This window comes from Trifolium pratense, linkage group LG2, assembly GCF_020283565.1.
Source record: "Trifolium pratense cultivar HEN17-A07 linkage group LG2, ARS_RC_1.1, whole genome shotgun sequence".
In the NCBI taxonomy this organism is placed as follows: domain Eukaryota; kingdom Viridiplantae; phylum Streptophyta; class Magnoliopsida; order Fabales; family Fabaceae; genus Trifolium; species Trifolium pratense.
In genome coordinates, this window is record NC_060060.1 from 25,327,550 (window position 1) to 25,341,026 (window position 13,477).

Here is a 13,477-nt window from a genome sequence, read left to right on the forward strand (position 1 = left end):
TATCACTGATGGAGTCACGTGGAGGGGATCCATCTCAGCCTTCGTTGCCTGCATTGCGTCATTTGTTGCCTCTGTTGTCTTTTCCTCGTGATGAAGGACGATTCTGCTCCTCTTGGTGTGGTGAGAAAGAGTGTGTCTAGAATGGCTGTTTGTTGACTTTGTTGGATTTTGAGTAGCTATTTGCTGGGGAACCGTCTCTTGATTCCTTTCTACATATTCTAACTTGGTTCCTTGCTGTTGGAGAAGACACACAATGTTGAAGAGAGTTTGTTTCTTTGGAGTCCAGTGGCAGTCTACTGGTCCTATTGGATTTGTTGAGTCTGATGGGGTTCTTCCTTAGTTACAACACTTTGTCGTACTCCAGTTTGTCTGGGAGTAGGAATTGGGACATGTGCTTGAGTTTGGTTTGGGTTTGGTACGGTTAAGAGTCACACATTGGTTGAGAGATGGTCTGACTAAGTGTTTATATACTAGAGGCAATCCTCACCTTATAAACCAGTTTTGTAAGGATGAGTTAGGTCCAATACTCATTTCTAAGAGGTACGTTGATCTTACGAAGGTAAACACGTTAGCGACATTTCTAAGAGGATTGGTTCAACATGGTTGCAGGTGTGATTTTCAAGGTTTAAATTCATTGAATAATCGATGTATTTGTCCTATTTATAGACAATTGAATGATGGCTTAACTCCATTCTTATGTGTGTTACTATAAGCAAAACCACATGTGTTGATTTTCAAAGTTTTAGAAATTTGATAATGGAAAAAATTGAAATCTATTATTTATATGTTTAAGAGTTTTTTCTCAAGGAAACAAATCTACGTGTCACTTTCTTATGAACTTTAATTTTTATTAATCCAATGTGGCATCCTCTCATTCATCATTCTCTTAGGTGGCGTCATCTCATTTATTTTACCGGTCAAAATCTCACGTGACAATCTCTCAATTCATTTTGCTGATATGTCATTCTTCTATGTTTTTTCCTTTAGTCATTAGTGCTCAATTATAAATATAGAAATTGTTCAATCAGGTTTTATGAACAAATGTCTATATATTAATATTTTGATACAATTGAAATTTTACATATGGAAACTTTTGATTATTGACCAACTCATTTTTGGAATATATATTGATTAAATTAAATCAATGCTTAAATGCATGGAAATTTCAAAAATTAAGAACCAAAAATCTACTATAGTTTCTATATATACGGGTCAACATGTAAGAGTGAGGGTCATTTAGTGTCTCGCCCCTTCTCTATTTTCTCTTCTCACCTTCACTGAACAAAAATACTTACCTTAAAAGGAATATAAAAAAAATAAAAATAGTAATTTAATTGTTCACAAAAAAAGTTATTCTTAAACTTCATACTTATCGAACAGAGAAAATGGTGTGATTGTCTGAAATATAAAAGGAATGAAGTAATTGACTTCATAGATTATTTTTCTATTTTATTTTATTATTTTATTAATTTTATTAATAAAAAAAGTTACATAGTGATTTATACCAAACATAATATTACAATAGGGGGTATTGATAAAAAAATAATCTACTTGGAGGTATTAAGCAAAAAATAACTTACACGGGGTGGGACATACATTTGTAGATTTTATTATATAAAAAATACGATAAATATCAATTGAAAGTAAGGAAAGTAACAATGATTTTATATATATAAAAAAGAAAGAATTAAAAGTAATAATATCATGTATTACTTTGTTTTTATTTTTCAAACATCACTGTATGATAAACAAATAGATAAATTTTTTAAAATTTGCACCATTAACAAATGAGATATGCATAAAAAAAATGATATAAATTTTTTTTGTGTCAAGCAAATGACAAATAATTCTACTGTTCATTACACAAATGTGAAATTTTTTCACACGAGGGCATGAGCTAAAATACTCCAGAAGAAAACAAATGTCTAAAGGAGAGAGATGACGATTAAGAACTAATATATATTAACCGTTAGATTAGTTTTTGCTTAATGACCTTTTTTTATGAAAATAAAAGAACAAATATACGAACATGTGGGTTGGGAACGAGGAGTGGAATATCACTCTCCGTTCTACCATTTCTCCTTAAAATCTCCAAAATTTGGATCATTTATCATATTTAAATAAATTATTACATTAAATATAAAATTAATTTTACAAATAATTAAAAAAATCACAATATTAAAATTTTAATAATCCATATTTTTCATGTGTGAAAAAAAATGATCTATATTTTGTTGATAGAGTTGTTAAGCATTTGAGATTTTGACATATTGCTTTTACAAAATGAGTTTACAAAAATATAGAATGATATGGAAGTATATAATAATTTATAAGAAAAGACTATAATTAATATCCTCAATACAAGTCTCTACGGTAGTTTTATGTCTAGAATTATGAAACAAATATATATGTTTCTTAGCTATAGTTAATTTGCATGTAGAATTTTCCTCACTTGACAAAGAATGGTATTTTAAAATGGTTAGATTTTTTATTTTTTTTATTTTTTTTTATTTTTTACACCAAGGAAAGGATGATCATGTTAAGCAATGTCATACCGATAGGGTATGTCCATTACGTCACACAATACATAGTGAGGATTCTCCCACTTGATAGAGAATGATAGTTGAATTAAAAGTTTGAAAATATTTTAAATAAATATTCAACTATTTCTCTATCACATGAAGATCGTGTTGAGTAACGTCACACCGATAGGGTTATGTCCGCCACTTAACAAAATCTAGGGTTAAATGGCAATCCAATTTTTATTTTTAAATAAAGTTTAAATAATTCATTGATTAAAATTAGGATAATATTGGATTGCAAAATTTAAGATAGTAGCTACATGCGCTATAATATATTTAGTGAAATTTCTTACTTATTGTAATATCATTCAAGAGTATTAAGGATAGTAAGTAAGAACTATAGCATTTCAATGTACGGTTCTTATGTCATCACATTTTAATAGTGACAGAGTATTTCAAATATAAGTACATAAAATTAAAGTACATTGAGTAATAACGAATATTATATTAACAACAACACACCGATAGGGTATGATTGTTGTCAGTATACTTTGCATAATTGTATCCATGATAGGTGAGATTACAATTATACAAATCATTAATGTTTATGCTTAAAAGAATATGATAAAATAATATCATGCATAAACAATCTATTTAATTTACTCAATTTTAGTCATATTCAAGTAATAGAAAAAATGCTTAAAAGTATTTTAAATTAGCACATCATAAATATGACTTTAGAATTTATATACGAAAGAATATGATAGCAAGAGTTATTATTTAAAATAAAAGTGTGTAAAATAGCTTTGTATTTTATCCAGAATAGAACTCTTAGACTAAGGTTTTAAATACTCCCACTATAACTTAAATATAAATTGAAAATGGAGTATTATAGTAAGAAAACAATATATATACAATCATTATAGAGTTCTATTTAGAATTTCCTGGAAAAGGATTCCACTTTTATATTTATATAATTGCACAATAAGAGAAGAAGAAATAAATTTCTTCGTATATGCAATAACAAGTAATGAGTCACAAGAGGTTAAAGAATTTGATAAAACTGTGACTAACCTCATAAAGTGTGACATTCATCCTTGTCTTTAGAGTCATTGACTTTTGATGATTTGGCGAGAATACCATTTGATAACATCATCTCAGAATATCCATACATAAAGAATAAGCCATTAAAACATATATGAGACTCTAATTATAAATCAATGTGATTTATATAAATATTTTGTTACAAGGATGATAATAGTTTTAAAATAGCCTCAATTTCAATAAACTTGTTTTGATGATATTTAAGTGATAAACAACAATGAGGCGTATAAATTTTAATTCATACTTAGAATTTTAGCATAAAAAATGCAAGATTGCATCATTGAATAAAATAAAATATATAGTTTAATATTAACTTGATCCAAATATTTAATTGCGACAAGACACTTAATTAACATAATTAGAAAGTTTATAATATTTGTCAGAAAGTTAAGAACAAGTGTATAAATTTATATTTGTCGCAAAATAATTGTTCAACTATAAATATTTGGATCGTTATGCTAAAATAATATGAATTGAAGAATTTAACTAATAGAGTAAATACACAATTGTCCATAATAGAATTCTCAAAATAATTTTATTTTAAATACTCCCAAAATAGTTTTTAATTTTAAATGGAGTTAATTAACAAGAAATAAGAGATTAAAGTGTTCTAAATTTCAAAATTATTTTGGACAATAGTTTATTTTTTATATATATAATTGCACATTCAATATTTTCACAAAAGGAGTATATAATATATAAACAACTTTCTCCTTATATACAATTATATAATTCAAGTCACATAATTAAATTACACTGACATCAGAGAGTGTGACTTTCATCCTTGTATGTATGGTCACTAAGCTTTAATGACTTTAGTCAGGTTCCAGGAAGTCTTTCACGACCTCATCTCAAACGGTTCATAAAAGTAAACAAGGAGAAAACCATTATATCAAGTCATAAAACTCTATTTTAGTAAATCAATACAAGGATGTTACAATTTAATTTGCCTTAAAAATTGCTCAAATTATAGTTTTGTTAAAATTTTCACAAGTGAGCGATCAAATAATAACAAGGCAATAAAGAATTTAATAATAATTTTAAATTCAACAATATAAAATATTTGGTGTGTGAATTAACAAAGTTGAGTCTAAGATGGTTTAAGAATGGTAACACTTAAAATAAAATTACATTAGTGTTACTATTTTAAAAGAAATTTCACAAAATATTTTAGACTCAAATCTAAAGAATATATCATATATAATTCATAAATTTACTTAACACCAAATATTTGTGGATATAAATCAAATCATAATTTTATTCTATATATAAAACATGGAATTAAAATAAATTTCTTAATGACACCTGATTAAGAGAATAAAAATTCATAAAGTGTCATAAAATATTTTTCGGGTATAAAACAATTCCAAAAGGAGTGCCATAATTATGAGAGTAAATAATAATTACTCCCTCCGTCCCAAAAAGAATGACCCATTTTGAATATATGCACTATTCATATATATTGTTTTGACCATATTTTTCTATTAATAAATAAAAATAAATATTAACATATAAGATGTTGTTAGATTCGTCTCGATGAGTATTTTCAAAATATCAATTTTTTATAATTTTTACTATTATACAATTAAAGATATTAGTCGCCAAAGTTATGCATTGGCATGCGTGTTTCGGTCAACTGGGTCATTCTTTTTGGGACGGAGGAAGTATTATTTGGCCAAAATTATACTGGATACGTGCTGTTGCAGCCTTGCAGGTACTGGATACGCACGTGATAAACACGCGCCAGGATTGTCACGCGCCTTTTTTTTTTTTTGCCCGGAATAGGGAAACGGGTTGCGATGACCCGCGATTTGACCCAGGAGGATCTCTGTTGATTTGCGACGAACAAATAGCGATTTTAAATGGGTTTTGTTCGGAAGACTACGACAGGAGAATGCCCATAATAATTTTGAGAATCATCAAGCAAATTAAAGAATTGCAGATCGATAAATTAGTTTGGATTTTAACAAAATCTTAGAAAATAATTCTTCAGGATTTTCATATACCGGAAAACGATTTTTAAAAAATTAGAGAATTGCTTGATGATTCCTCACACAGTAGGGTACAACGAGATTCAGTTACTGGAATGGATATGAACAGAATAGTCGTATACATACATAAATAGACAGAACATGTTCAGTTTTGATAAGCAACGATCAATCGTATGAACATATATTCAATTATTATAGTAAGAAAGAATTTCAATCTTGAATCTATGAATCATACAGACAGCATCTTATTGTTGATCGTAATTCATATAAATATACGGGAAGAGTAATATTCATGTTCATCCACTTTAAAAAAAAAAAAAAATAGATACATGTATTAGAAAATAGAGAGTATTCCAACTCACTTAACTATTCATAGAGTACCAAACTTATTTAATTCTGCTTTTGCAAAATACAATTAATGGTAATACATAGAGAACTCAAATTTTCCACGGATAGTTTGTGCTTATTTTTGATGCACTTACACCAAAGAAGAATGGATAATGTTTAATGTAAGTTTGTATGTAACCACATGCTTTGCATTTAATTATGATGGTATGCTATTTTCTATATGGTGTATTCATCCCTTCCAAAATATAAGTAAAATTTGGTCAAAAAAATGAAATGTATTTAGTCTGAATCTTTAACTAAATCAAGTTTCTTTTATATTTTGAGACGAAGGGATTATTTATGGAGCACCATCATATTCGTAATTCAAATTCAAGCAACAATGAGAGGGAACATTTGAGAGAGAATTTGAGACAATTGATTCTCCCAACTAATATGCAATTAATTAATTAGGAGAGAATTTCAAATTTCAAATCAAATCACAATGAGGGAAAAAGTATTGGGAATTAGCATTGGCGATTAGAGGAATAATACTCCCTCCGTCCTATAATGAGTGAGTCAGTTGACTGCGTCATGCATGCTAATGTATAACTTTGACGATTTATATTTTTAATTGTATAATAGTAAAAATTATAAAAATATGATATTTTGAAAATACTCATCGAGATGAATCCAACAACATCTTATATGCTAATATTTGTTTTTATTTATTAGTAGAAAAATAGGGTCAAAACAAGATATGTGAATAATGCATCCGGTCAAAATGACTTACTCATTTTGAAATGGAGAGAGTAGCTTCTTTTTATATAATTAAGATAAAATTAAGATAAGATAAAAGTAAAATAAGATAAGATAAAGATAAAATCATATTTGCCTGTATATTTATTATTTTTGTTGTTTTCAATCACAAGGAAATGTGAAATTATTGCTCTTTACACCTTACACACATATACTATAGCTAACTAATTTAAACAATTTGAGTTATTTTGAACACCAAAATACAAACACTATATATGACATTGTATTTATTTATCTCTTCAAAATTCACATAAAAATAATTAAAAATACATTGAATTTGACATCAAAATATTGATGTCAAAGTATTATTTCTCAAATGCATTGTACTACAAAAGATACTATACTCCATGTGTTCTCAAATTATTCAATAATATTATTAAACAAGAGCATCCACCTACTCTTTTATTGTAACCAACATCACAAGCACAGTGTAAAATAATAACTTCATCCAAAAGCAGCAGATGCAGGAGGTGGAGGATCAACAAGAAATTTGTCAAGAAGTTGATCAATGGATTTATAGTTATAATCAGGATATAGTTGTGAAGCTTCAAGATCATCATCTTTTAGATCAAATATATGGTCCCCTCTAACAAATGCACTATGAATGATAGAAATTGGTATATCTTGTGGAGGAGGTAAAGCTGCAGCATCACAAATATTTTACTATTGATCAATGTTGATTTCCCAATTTTAACATCTTATATTAGCATAAGAGTTTTTTTTTTGAACTGTTATATTAGCATAAGAGTTGAGAAAAGTTGTAAACAAATTTAACATTTTTTTTGGTTTACCTTTTAATTTTTAGGAAAAGGGGATCGAATAATCCAAAGTTCAGCTACGAGATAAGTAAAATTTTGCAAAATATTATTTTCACCGAAATCGAAACTGGATTACCAAAGAAAAGACCCTGATAATCTAGAGCTTAATATTATGATTTAATATCTAATCATAAATTGTCACGGCAAACAAATACTCCCTCCGACCCAAATCTTTAGTTTTTTAGTTTTTTAATTTTGTCCCAAAACTTTAGTCTTTTTAAGAAACCAATGCACATTTAGTGATACTTTACCATTTGTACCCTTACAAAAGTTAAAGCATTGATTAAATATATTTTCTCCTTACTTTATTAAAAGGAGAATATATATATATATATATATATATATATATATATATATATATATATATATCACCAAAATATATTTATAAACTCATGATGCATAACTAATTGATTTATAATAAAAAAAAAAATGTAAACTTTTATCTATATTGGTAAAATGTTAATAATTAATTAACAAGTAAAAAAAGCTAATAAATTCAATAAAAAAAAAAGTCTTACTTTGTGATAGCTTAACAAGCTCATCCTCAGGAACAAAAGTCTTTGAAAATTTCTGACCAGTCTTCTGCTCCCATAGTGATATCAACTCATTTTGTGATATGATATTCTTTGAAGGTCGATATATAACGATGCGATTGCATGCTTGTGGATCATTTGCCACTTTAATAGTGTAGTGTCCAACATCTTCTTCATAATTTAGTACAGCTAACAAATATAAAAGATATTATTAATATTGCTAATTTGTTTAGCTTGACCGGTCTATTTTTATCTGGGTTATGTTCTTTAACAAAATTCAAATTTTTGCAAAGAAAAAAAAAAGAAAAAGATGAGGATAATTTTTTTAAAAGATTTCTCTTTCCAACCCTGGTGTTTCTTTTCTACCCCCGTTTTTCCATTTTGCCCTTGAATAAGTATTTCGGAACACGTTTTCCAAATTGTTTTTTCTTTGGAAAAAACTTCGGAATGTGTTTTCCGAATTTTTTATACTAGGACAAAAATGAAAAAATGGGGTTAGAAAAGAAACACATTGGGAAGAGAAAAATTCATTTTTTTCTCTAAAAATATTACTCAAATTAATTAATTGGGCCAACGATGATATTGGGCCCATTTCTTTTTTTCTCTTTTCTTTTTTGTGTTATGACTATTGACTATGAGAATTATACCTTTGATTTTACCATCACCGTATACAGTAATATCGTTCTTTTTCTCATAGGGACGAAGCAAGAAATTGACAAAATATGCACCACAAAAATGTCCAGCAATGAAAGTATAAGGGATATTAGCTGCTTCAATTTCTCTTCTAATTTTTCTTTTCTTATCAAGGAAAGCTTGAAATGGAGGAAGAGGATTTACTCTATCTTCTTCCACACCAAACTCTGATGGAAGGAATCTCTGCAAGAAATTAATATGAAAGATAATAAATGAATATAAAACGGGAGCCCCTAATATGAAAAAAGTCTTGAACTAACAATCTACTCTTTATGATAGGAACATTACAATATGCAAGTTTTGGGGTTCGGGCTCGAAACTCGGACCTGGATTTTGTGCAATTGAAATATAGTATAGTCATGCAGTCAATACGTTTTAGGCCGTCCGATCTTAATTGGATGGTCCAAATATCATCTCAAAAGTTTATATCAAATAAAAAAAAACTATCTTAATATTTGAACCGTCATATTTTAATCAAACAATCCAGAATTGTTGTCTGTATGTAGTCTGACGGCATGTAATCCAATTTCCCGGGAACTTGCTTATTGAAAGAGTAAAAGTATGAATATTATGCTACTTAACCATAAAATCCATATTGGAGAGGGGTGGGAATATACTTCACCTTGATATTACCGGCAACTTTGATAGCATCAATAATTTTGAGTTGCTCCAAAACTTGAGGGTATCCAAACGTACATATAACAATGTCAACTTGTTTAATCACCGCAACTAGTTGGTCATGCTCAAGTTCCCCCTGCAGTTATTATAGATTATAGATACCGATACTATTACAAATATCGTCCAGATATATCCATTATTCAATGAATCGAAAAGTCCATTTGCGGGGGTCATTTAAAGTCAGAGTTTTTTTTTGCTCTGTATGGACTTAGCCCACCGAAATTAGCACCAGAGAGAATCGAACATGAGACCTTGAGAGGGACTTATTCCAAGGACCCAAGCCCCACTAGACCAACCTCAAGTGGGTTGATTGAAAATTAAAAGTAATTTTAAAATAATTAAGTATAAATAGTGACATTAAATGATTGAATGTTTGATAATATATTCAATAAAATTTGGTATTAGATACCTCTATCTATTACTAAAAATAATGAAAATAACACTTTTTTTTTTCAGTTACCATATCATAGGTAGAAAATATTTACCACAATTTAGCAGCGATTAATCTCCATCGAAAAATTTATGGGGCACACAAAATTGATTCTCCCATTCCAACCAAATTTTATCCATCAACAAGAGTTAGTGAGAGACAACAATTTTAAGGAATTGAACAATTGTTTGTGTGCCCCACGAGACTATTTTTAACTTTATTTTTAAAATAACTTTTGTACACATTAAACATCGTTCAAGATAAAATTTGGACAATACTTAAAAATGTGTTGTGTTCTCTCAAGCCATCACCATCATGTCAACTCTTGTGGGTTAAAGATAATTTAGTTATATATAAAATTGACATATAAGTTGCATTTTTTTTTAATATGCGTTGTATGATGAGTGTTTATAAAAATTATATTTAGAAATTATATTTAGTTGCAGTTTTAGTCTTGTTATTTTTACTATTTTGCATAATTAGTTTTCTATTTTAAAATTTGATAGTTTTTGTGTTTCCTTTAAATATTTTGTCTAACATAAAATGATATAACATGTTTCAAACGAAGTTTAAGAGAATTTTCTTGCAACTTCAAACTTCATCGATTTTGATATTTTTCCAGCATCATATATATATATATATATATATATATATATATGAGTCAGGATCCGTTGACACCAACTAGTTTGACACCAAATGTTACACCTCTCAATAACGTTTTAACCGATATAAATTTTATAAAATCCACCGTTGGATTGAAAGTTTACATCATATAGATCATTTGTGTAAAATTTCAAATAAATCCAAAATCATTTGATATGTTATTGAGATACATCAAAATTAACGGTTTTTGTATTTTTTTAAATGCCGTTAATCTTTATGTGTCTCAATAGCATATCAAATGATTTTGGATTTGTCTGAAATTTTACACAAATGATCTATATGATGTAAACTTTCAATCCAACGGTGGATTTTATAAAATTTATATCGGTTAAAACGTTATTGAGAGGTGTAACATTTGGTGTCAAACTAGTTGGTGTCAACGGATCCTGACTCTATATATATATATTATATCAAGTCATTTAGAACATATTACATCATTAACTTTTAGGTAAAAAAAAGTATGATAGCGGATAAAAACTATATATCATATTTTAAAATTGGGTAATAAAATCTGGAAAATGATAAAAATGAATTAAAAAAAAATTATCTAAGGAGAAAACTAATTACCTCCACTACTTTAACTCCTATAGATTGGAATTCCTCACAAAATTGTTTCGTAGAGGGAGAAGTTTGTGAGTTAACAGGACGAGTGTATACAAAAGTTGGGTAACCTAAAGAGATGCTCGCCTTCACCACATACTTTCCTATGTAACCACTTCCACCAAATACAAGAATCCTATTCTTCTTATTATCCTCCATTTCTGTTTTATGTTACTCTATTCTTGCAAATGTGTATCTAGATTGCTGCCTTAAATAAGCATCTTACTCAACATTAAATAATTTTTAGTAAATAAAAAACATTAAATACTGTATTTCTTTAATATAATAGTTCTCTTCCTTGAACCTACGAACGTTGTAGACAATATACGACTTTTCAGACATTGTAAATATTTTTTTTTATCATGCATGTGTGCATGACTTTATAATTTATCTTCCCGTGTTTGTTGTTTAGGGAAATCTTCTTACTTTTAAAAAATAATTTATCTTCCCGTGTTTCTTATTTTCAAAATATCCTTGTATAAATTACTTTAAAAAATAATTAATCAAGGCGAACAAGTATAGCATTCAAATGTGAAGCAGAAACCAATATGGATTTAATCAAAGGTGTGGTGTGGATATACAAAATTTAATCAAGGAGAACAGGTATAGCGTTCAAAATACGTGACGTAAATGGAAGACATTCTCGAATCTCATGTTACAAAAATTTAGACATCATGACCAAGAACGAGCAAAACTTGTTGAATAAGGGCCTCTTTAATTTGTGTTACGGAGTTCAAGCGTGGGGAGAATCAACAATAGTCCAACAATTGAAACTTGATCTATTTAAAGCGTAAGTTCTCATATTATATAGTTGATCTACTTGCAAAGTCTATGGTGCACAAGTCTCCCAAGTTGTGCATAATGCACAAGTAACCGAAAACACCATAACGAATACGAATTTTACAAAATTCACCGTTGGATTGAAAGTTTATATCGTATATATCATCCATCAATTTTTTGAAAAAAATTGAAAATCATTTGATATGTTATTGAGATCCATCAAAATTAACGGTTTATGGATATTTATTGAATACCGTTAATCTTGATGAGTCTCAATAACATATTAAATGATTTTCAAAAAAATTAAAAAAATTTATGGATGATCTAAACGATATAAACTTTCCATCTAACGGTGGATTTTGTAAAATTCGTATTTGTTAAATAGTGATATGGCTAACTTGTGCACCATGCACCACTTAATGTGGTTGTGCATGTTAGACAAAGCCTGATCTACTAGGTCAACTAGATTATGATTCACTTTAATTCTGCCATCAAGCTGAATTAGACTCTGATACCATTTGTTAGCAGTTCGAGGGAGCGTCGAAAGAAACAACAAGATAATGCTTCAAGACCACAATATCTAGCGTTGGCCTGAGATGGGGTATAGCCTCACTGGATTACATCAACACATTGGGCCTTGAGCAACCATAAAAATGACTTGGACACAACACTTTCATCCAAAACCTTAATACATTAAGTTTATGGGTCATTTCACTCATAAAGTATTCAACCTTGCCATTAAAAAAAAAAAAAACAGTAATAAACCTCAAGTCTTCCAACCAATGTGAGACTTAACTAGTGTCCCGAGGGAACTGTTTAGTATTTTCTAAAGTTTTATGATATTGAAAAACATTTTTTATAAGAATTTTTTATATTGTACGTTAATGGATAAAAAGTTATTTCGATATTTTACACGACTTGTACTTAAGATAAAAAATTGTCATATAATTCAGTGAAGGACAAAAAATTTATAAAACATTTTTTTTTTTAAAGAAGCTGAATTAGTCCACTACACAAAAGAAAATAAAACCTGAAACCTTAACGCGGAGCACACTCCCTAGATTTCAAGTCAATATCACCAAACAACTCATGTCTTAAGCCAACATCATTAGACCAACTCAAGTGAGTTTTATTTAAACAATGATAAACAGATTTTGTTTTTACAATATTTTTTTATTTTTATAATAAAATAAAATAAAATGAGCAGCCTCTTATCTTGTACAAATTTATCACAAGGATTGTACAAGCTGGTACATAATATACTATACTCTTTTTTTGGGTACATATATATAATACTATATATATATATATATATATATATAGATAGGGAATGAAACAATTCAACGACACATATTTTATTATAGCCTTTATTATATCACATGAAGAATGAGAATATAGTACAGTATATTACTAAATTGTTAGGATTAAACTCGTTGTGTATCTGGTCAAGAAAAGGATAATTTTCGTTTTTGAGTACTATTTATTTGTTTATTTTGAAGTATCGCATGAAGAGTTATTTATA

General features: G+C 28.4%; 1 protein-coding gene across 1 annotated transcript; it reads right to left on the reverse strand.

Moving 5' to 3' along the window:
* Positions 1-7,027: 7,027 nt before the first annotated feature.
* Positions 7,028-11,361, reverse strand: LOC123908950 (eugenol synthase 1-like). The gene is made up of 5 exons (XM_045959700.1): positions 11,143-11,361; positions 9,427-9,558; positions 8,759-8,987; positions 8,097-8,300; positions 7,028-7,401 (listed from the first exon to the last, which is right to left on the reverse strand). Exons 1-5 carry the CDS (start codon positions 11,332-11,334, stop codon positions 7,205-7,207), a joined length of 954 nt encoding a protein of 317 aa, XP_045815656.1. The 5' UTR covers positions 11,335-11,361; the 3' UTR covers positions 7,028-7,204.
* Positions 11,362-13,477: the final 2,116 nt, after the last annotated feature.